The sequence below is a fragment of the Chiloscyllium plagiosum genome, unplaced genomic scaffold, assembly GCF_037043375.1.
Source record: "Chiloscyllium plagiosum isolate Xiang-an unplaced genomic scaffold, Cpla_swu_hap1 HiC_scaffold_4, whole genome shotgun sequence".
NCBI classification, from domain to species: domain Eukaryota; kingdom Metazoa; phylum Chordata; class Chondrichthyes; order Orectolobiformes; family Hemiscylliidae; genus Chiloscyllium; species Chiloscyllium plagiosum.
In genome coordinates, this window is record NW_028270142.1 from 28,108,270 (window position 1) to 28,115,468 (window position 7,199).

Consider the following 7,199-nt stretch of genomic DNA (forward strand, 5'->3'; position numbering starts at 1 on the left):
AAAATTCCAGAGTCTGGTGAATTAAGTATATATGCAGCACCAAAAAAGTTCACTCTCAGCTAGCTCCTTGGATATGAACTACATTTCCCTATTCTTTGGAGGTACCCATATATTAGACATTTATCTAAAAATAAGTTAAAGCCAGTAACAACCCCATACAATACATAATCTCTCCATTACTTCAACAACTGAAATTTCATACACATTCAACTCTATTTGCAATGAGCACACAGCTCTTTTCTTTTCACAACAAAGATTCAGGTAAACTCTCTGGGCTTCCATTAATGCATTTTGTCTTAAAAAATGCCCAAGTTTATTACTGTATGTCACAGTCAAAAACTCTTTCAACTTCAAATCTGAATCAGTTGCAGAGTATCTTACTAAAGGTTTGTGGATTAATTATTGGACCAGTATGGTGACAGTCGTTTTTTTGATTACATGGCTCATATAGTAGTACTTATCTACAACTAATAAATTGTGTTAAATGAAACAGCGAGAAAACTGACAACAGGATTGAAGGATTACATGGTTTGCTACAAAAGGAACCTATGCATTTTGTTAAGTAAAGAACGTTTAGATCACACAGTAGAGGTCACTACTGTAATTAAAAGCATATATAACCATTTAGGACAAAGTCTTAAGACCATCGCTGGTTTTTGTTTCCAGAAACATCCATAAAAATAAAAAGCATGGTGTAAGTAGGAAAAATAATACAAATAATGTATTTTATATGAACTGAACAACAGAATTTACAAACAGGTCCTCAATGTCAATTCTTACCAGAATTGACATTCTGGTGAATTCTTCTATTATAACAGTATATAGGAAACACATCATAATTCAGCATTTGCCATGTATGTTTCTTATGGCAGGAACTCACCATAAAGCAGAGAGTTCTAAAATTAATGGTTATCCGTTATGGAGCTCCTCCTCATATCAGAAATAAATAACTTACATTTATGTTACACTATTACTAACCATAACATTTCATGTTGTAAAAGGGTTTCACAATCAGTGATGGGTAGTCAGAGTCAAACATGGAAACAGGCCCATGCCAGCCAGGTTTCCTAGTCCCATTTGACTGCACATTTGGCCCACATCCCTCCAAAACTTTCTAATCCATGTAACCATCCAAACGCCTTTTAAATGTTATAACTGTATTCACTTCTACTACTTCCTCTGCCAACTTGTTCGATGCACATACCATCCTCTGCATGAAAATGTTGCCCCTTAGATCCCTTTTAAATCTTTCTGCTCTCTTAAACCAATGTCCCTTACTTTTGGACTCCCCTACCCTCAAGAAGAGATATCAGCCATTCACCTATGCCCCTCGTGATTTTATAAACCTCAAAAATCACCCTTCAACCTCTTATGCTGCAGGTAAACAAAGTCCCAACCTATCCTTATAACTCAACTTAGCACAGCAGCTAATTCATGCACACAAGATTCCTAGAACAATAATACAAATCACTAAGTAATGTCTTTTAGTGACACTGCAATAATTCCACTGTTGTTGTGTGATACATGCCATAGGATGCATCAACACTCAGTTGAGTATGGATGATCTTCATTCTGATGAAAGTACCTTTGACAGTACAATACTCCCTAAATACTGCACTGAAATGCTAACTGCATTTTATGCTCAAGATTCTAGAGTACAGATTGAACTTTCAACCTTCTCACTCTGTGCCAAAAATGCTTGAGAGCCCAAGTGTAAATATCACCCTTTCCCAGCTGCTTTCAGTTCTGATGAAGGACTAGAAACTTAACTATTTTTCTTTTGACAGATGCCACCAGATTGGAATTTCTCGAGCACTTTGCTTTTATAATCGAAGACAAGCGACCAGCATGCACTTAGCGCAGACAAAGCACCAAAACCATGGATCAAACCTGGAACCTTCTTAGTTTATATCAAATCTTAAATTACAAAGAAGTTAATTTATTGCTGCCCAACAGTAGATAAAAATTTAACCAGAGCTGGATTAGAACAGCATGCCCAGAATGCATTGTAAAATAATTAAATGTACAAAATAATCCACGACAATATGCACAATCTAATTTCTTGGGAGTAGAAAGGAACAGAATGCTGGTAATATCACTTATGAATCAAGTTAAACTACTTCGAAGTAGTAAAGCTTTTTTACAGCCGAAATTGATGTACTGACAGAAGTTAATTTCATAAAATTTCGCACTGAAATATTAGTACTCGAATCTAGTTTGTTAATGAATCCATGTGCCCACAATGGGATTAAGCAAGGAGTCAGTCTAACTGTTCTTCACATGCCAATATGGACATTAATTCAGAAATTTAGCCCATACTTAGCAAAAATATTTTTACAACTTCAACAAACTGGGTTATATACTGCCATATACCATGTCTACTATAGTAGCTATAAATGTTACAATCAAAATTGAAACAAGGCAATGAAAAGATCAAACAGAATACAGATCCAATTCCATTAACCATTTACTGAGTGCAAAAGCACAAATGCTTAACCCTTTAATAAGAAATCTGAAAGGTACTGTGAAATGTTTGAGTACAATGCTTCCAACTTACAAGTGGGAGGGGTTAGCATTACCATGGTAACAAATCAAACAAATCTATACACAAAATATAACAGTAAAACCTCAGGCAACCATATTGCATTCAGTTTTACAGCATTAGGGAAATTACTCATCAATTCTTCCCAACATGAACATTTGCTATTCAGGCAAAAGCTGATAAGACTATATACCAATTTGAACTTCTTTTTTAAATAGAGAGCGGAAGAAAAAGGAAACATTAAATCTTTTGAGAAATTTCTTATTAGATATGCAAGCTGTTTAGAACGGCAGATTGCCAGTATTTCTTCAGGTATAGAATCATTCGCATATGGTCAGTGACTAGTAGAATGTAATGCATGGCATTCCTGACACCCCTTGGCTGAACTAAATCAATAAAAGCTGCATGACTATAGCAAAGTGTAAAAGCAATTAAGAGCTTTAGGAAAAAAAAATTCACTTAAAAAGGATACAACAAAATGGTGGCGAACATCTCAAAATAATTAAGCAAAGACACGACATTTCCAAAATGTTCTCCCGAGAACTCATTTGACAATATTCCATCTTATTGAAAAGATACACCAAAATTCCAATAGCACTTAGCAGTTTAATTGTCTTCAGTGAGGGCAAAAAGTCTTGATGGCATTAAAAAAGTTCTCGGGTTCTTTCAAAACTAAACCAGGTTGGTAAAAATAAGAATCATTGCCAAGTGGGAAGAAAAATCACTTTGCATGAACTGACCAAATAAATACTTATTTATAAAAAAAAACAGCTCAATTAGAAATCTTTTTAAAGTTCAAGTGCCCCATACACCACTTCTGAACTATCAATAAAATCTGAAAATTCCATTTCACAGTAATACAAGTTAACTAGTGTTTTAAACTTTGTCTCAACCAAACAACAGAATCACACTAATGTTTATGTGGCCTCATACCTTCCCAAATATCACGACAAAAGTAAGTCCATGCTACAACAAAATCTACCATACATTTGGAAGGAAATTTGCTACTGCGGGGCACAAAATACACTGGATGCCTTTTGTTCAGATGCTCCTTTTATTCTCCTGTCAAAGCAGCTCATTTCTGACAGAATTCCTCGAAAAACATGTAGAAGTGGAATTTGGACCTAATACTCAATTGTTAAACCCATACCTACCATGTCCAAGGATAAAGCAATCATTTTTCTAAAATTAACATTTACCTTTCATATTCACTGTTGTCTTTGTCACAGCGGGCATCCTTATGTTTCTGCCAGTCTTTTCCATGTTTACAGGTTGTTAAGAGGACAATATCCTCTGCGTTATGGACATGATATAAGGCATTCCTGGTATCAGAACCTATGCCAGTCAAATACCTTTTCCCTTTAAATACCAGTAAGTACTTTCGCAGGGGAGGGATGTTATTGAAAAGCATATAACCCTTTTCGCCTCCGGTCCTTGGGTGCTCTTTAGAAAAGAGCGGTATGGAAACGTCAAAATTGCTTCTAAAATTTTCAGTACTGATGCTGGCTTTAGCCAACATCGCCTGGCCGATATCGAATCCCAGGTCCTCCGTGTAATCGGGCCAAGTTCCAGAATAGAGATTAAAAATCAAATGGTTCCTGCCATTGTTCCACAAGTACAGACTCTGAACTTTAGTTTTTAGGTTATGTACGTACTGAGGCGAAAGCTGATCGCGATCTAAAGTGTCCAAACTTAGCACGAAGAGACAAGCCTGTCTCGGGTCCGAGGTATAAAACTTAGAGTTCTCGATGGCTGCCAGGATGTTTTGGTAACTTTCGGACATTTTCTCCCCTTTCTGCTGCGGGTAGACGTAGACTTTGAAACCGTTTTTGTGACAGAGAGAGAAGTCGAAGCAAGAGTCCATGCGGCACTTCTTGCCCTTGTAGACACTGGTGTTAATCTCCCTCTTGTGCCGGGGGGAGCCGCGTTGACTGAACTCTTCATTCTCGGGCTGGTCCCCGACCGAGAAACTCTGCAGTGAATTGGACCACTCAGGCCAGCGGTCGGGAGCCGACGGGGAGCCATCGGCCGCAGCCCACCGCCGGCTCTGCCTCCTCGCTGCGGACAGCCGCCCGAACCGCACTCCTGCCAGGTAGATGAGCAACAGCAGACCGGCGCCGGCTGACAACAGAAGGTAGCGTTTTTTGGCCTGCATGTGTCCGATCGCAGAACTCTGGCCGCACGGGGGGAGGAGAATCGGGAGAAGAGACTAAATCAGAACCCGAGCCTCGCCGATCACCTCCAGTCCGCCATCTTCCCCCAGCCACAGAGCCCCGCACTGAATGAAAAAACTTCAACACCTTTTTCTTCTTCTTCTTTTCCCAGATCCTGTTATTCCAGCGCATGTGGGCGATTTATTTTCCTCTCTCTCTCTCTCTCCCCCCGTTTTTTTCCCCCCAAACTAACTAGCTCCCCCCACCACAACGACTACGGCGTGGCATTGCAAGATGCAGCGGGCGGCCGTCGCCTCCGAGCCCTCCCGGGCACCAACGGTCCGCCGCGCGCCAGCCACAGGATGCGGGACCGGCGCGTGCTGGAATCCCGTCGCGTTCTCCTCTCAGCGCGTCTCGAGCCTTGCCCCCCCCCCCCCTCGCCCCTGGCGGCGGCGGCGGCGGCAGCGATCCCTTCCCCACCCCACCCTTCAAAATCGCCGACACTGCACCCACACCATCTCCCCGCCCCTCCGACCAACTACCTCTCCTCTCTGCAAATTTGCGGGATTGCGCCGGAGGAGAAGGTACAGCGATGGAGGAGCCGCTTCTTTCACCCCGAAAGGGGGAGAGAGAGAGAAAAAAAGGGGGAAGACCTCCGTTATTCGGTTTATTTGCGGGTTTGGAGACGGAGGTCACTGGTTGAATGAGGAGAACGTCGAGCTGTGGCACCTTCACGGCCGGTTCCTGCCAGGGCCACCGAACCCTATGTGTGAGCTGCGCCAGCACCGCCGCCTAGACCCGGTGTTCATTGTCAATGCAACCCCCGGATGGATGGATAGACAGACAACCAGCCACTCAACCCCCGCCAGAGTCAGTGCAGGGCCATTGGGCTGCGTCACTTCCTCACACACCCGCTGCGCCCAATGGGACTGCGAGCAGGCGGGGCCTAGAAGGGGGTATTTTGGGGGAAGCCCATTCATGGGGAAGTGAGTGTTTGTTGCAGAATGGAGGGTATGCGGTTGTGAGTGATAAACTCATTCAGCCTTCACCGCAGAACGATTGGCCCAGCTACCTCTGCATGTTTTGCTTTGTTGACCAACCGTGCCACACATATGATATGTCATTTTGTATTTTTTTTTAAAAACGATGTTTTATTTCTGGGCTGATTATTTTGCTGCTTATTCGGATCGTGTTTTCAGTATCAGGAAGCGGAATAGTCTTAATTATTTCCGCCCCCTCATGCTTCATTAACCAGCCAGTCTGATTCCGTTACGAATCAACATTCTTCCCGTATCTATTCGTTTCATGGCGGGGGTGGGGGGAGATTTTGCTTTTAAATCCTAATCTCTGCTGTGTGCGTGGGAACGCAGCCGCCTGACACGGTTCCACAGCTGCACTGTATCGGAACTCACTGTCTATGCAGTGAACCCAGATTGTGCTAAGCTTCACGAAAAACTGTTAAATCCAAACATGAATGAAATTTGCGAATTCAACCCCGTTCAGGGACGTGGTACTCCAATCCTATACGGTTTGAGTTAGCAGGATAATCTAGATTATTTCATATTTGAAGTGCGATTTATAATGTGTTAACTCAAGAAGAAAACGGCTGTAAAACCGGTTCAAATTTAGGACTGCTTTGAATTATTGAGTCAACTCGATATTTTCAGCATTCGAAAGATACAGGGCGTTTTACATTCAAACAAATACGTGGAAGATTTAATCCCTAATCTGGACGAAAGTGAGGACTGCAGATGCTGGAGATCAGAGTCTAGGTTAGAGTGGTGCTGGAAAAGCATAGCATAGCAGGTCAGGCAGCATCCGAGGAGCAGGAAAATCGACGTTTCGGGCAAAAGCCTTTCATCAGGAATGAGGCAGGGAAGGGCTTTTGCCCTAAACGTCGATTTTCCTGTTCCTCGGATGCTGCCTGACCTGCTGTGCTTTTCCAGCACCACTCTTAATCCCTAATCCGTCTTGAATGAGTTTTTATTTATCAGCAGAAAGGTGCACACGAAAATAACAGCAAAAGAACTGTTGATCCACCAAACCTATCTCAGTCAGGTTGTAATTGATTAACTTTTTTTTAAATCAATGCTGCCCACCTACCAGCAGATTCTTCCTCTCCTCGAAGAAAAAAACCAAGGTGAACTCAGGTGAAAAAAAACTCTGGAACGTTGCTCTCCGACCTTGAAAACGATGAAAACAAGTTCCAGCTTGACACAGAGGTATACTAATCACAGAACAACTTGTTCCAAAGGTTAATTGCCCCTTGCAGAAATAAACCGCACCCGATCACCAAACTGGAAATGGGGTGAGGGGAAGATAGGTAATCTCCATTTCTGAATTATGTGGATGTAAAATTAAAATTGGATTAAGTTCTGCGCTGTTACCTTCCGTTGTAAAATACCTTTCTTGCACAACTCCTGGAGGGCGACCAGCATAAGTAGAACCAGACTTCATAAATGATTTCAGAAAGCAGAAATAAGAGAACATTAGAGGAAAGAAGT

General features: G+C 42.1%; 1 protein-coding gene across 1 annotated transcript in view; it reads right to left on the minus strand.

Annotated features, from left to right (window-relative positions):
* The window catches only part of LOC122549339 (exostosin-1-like), a 158,050-nt gene extending 152,912 nt beyond the window's left edge, over positions 1–5,138 (minus strand). The window contains exon 1 of the mRNA XM_043688988.2: positions 3,742–5,138. Within this exon, the coding sequence (XP_043544923.1) occupies positions 3,742–4,697 (956 nt within the window). The 5' untranslated portion in view covers positions 4,698–5,138. The remainder of the gene's footprint in view (positions 1–3,741) is intronic.
* Positions 5,139–7,199: the final 2,061 nt, after the last annotated feature.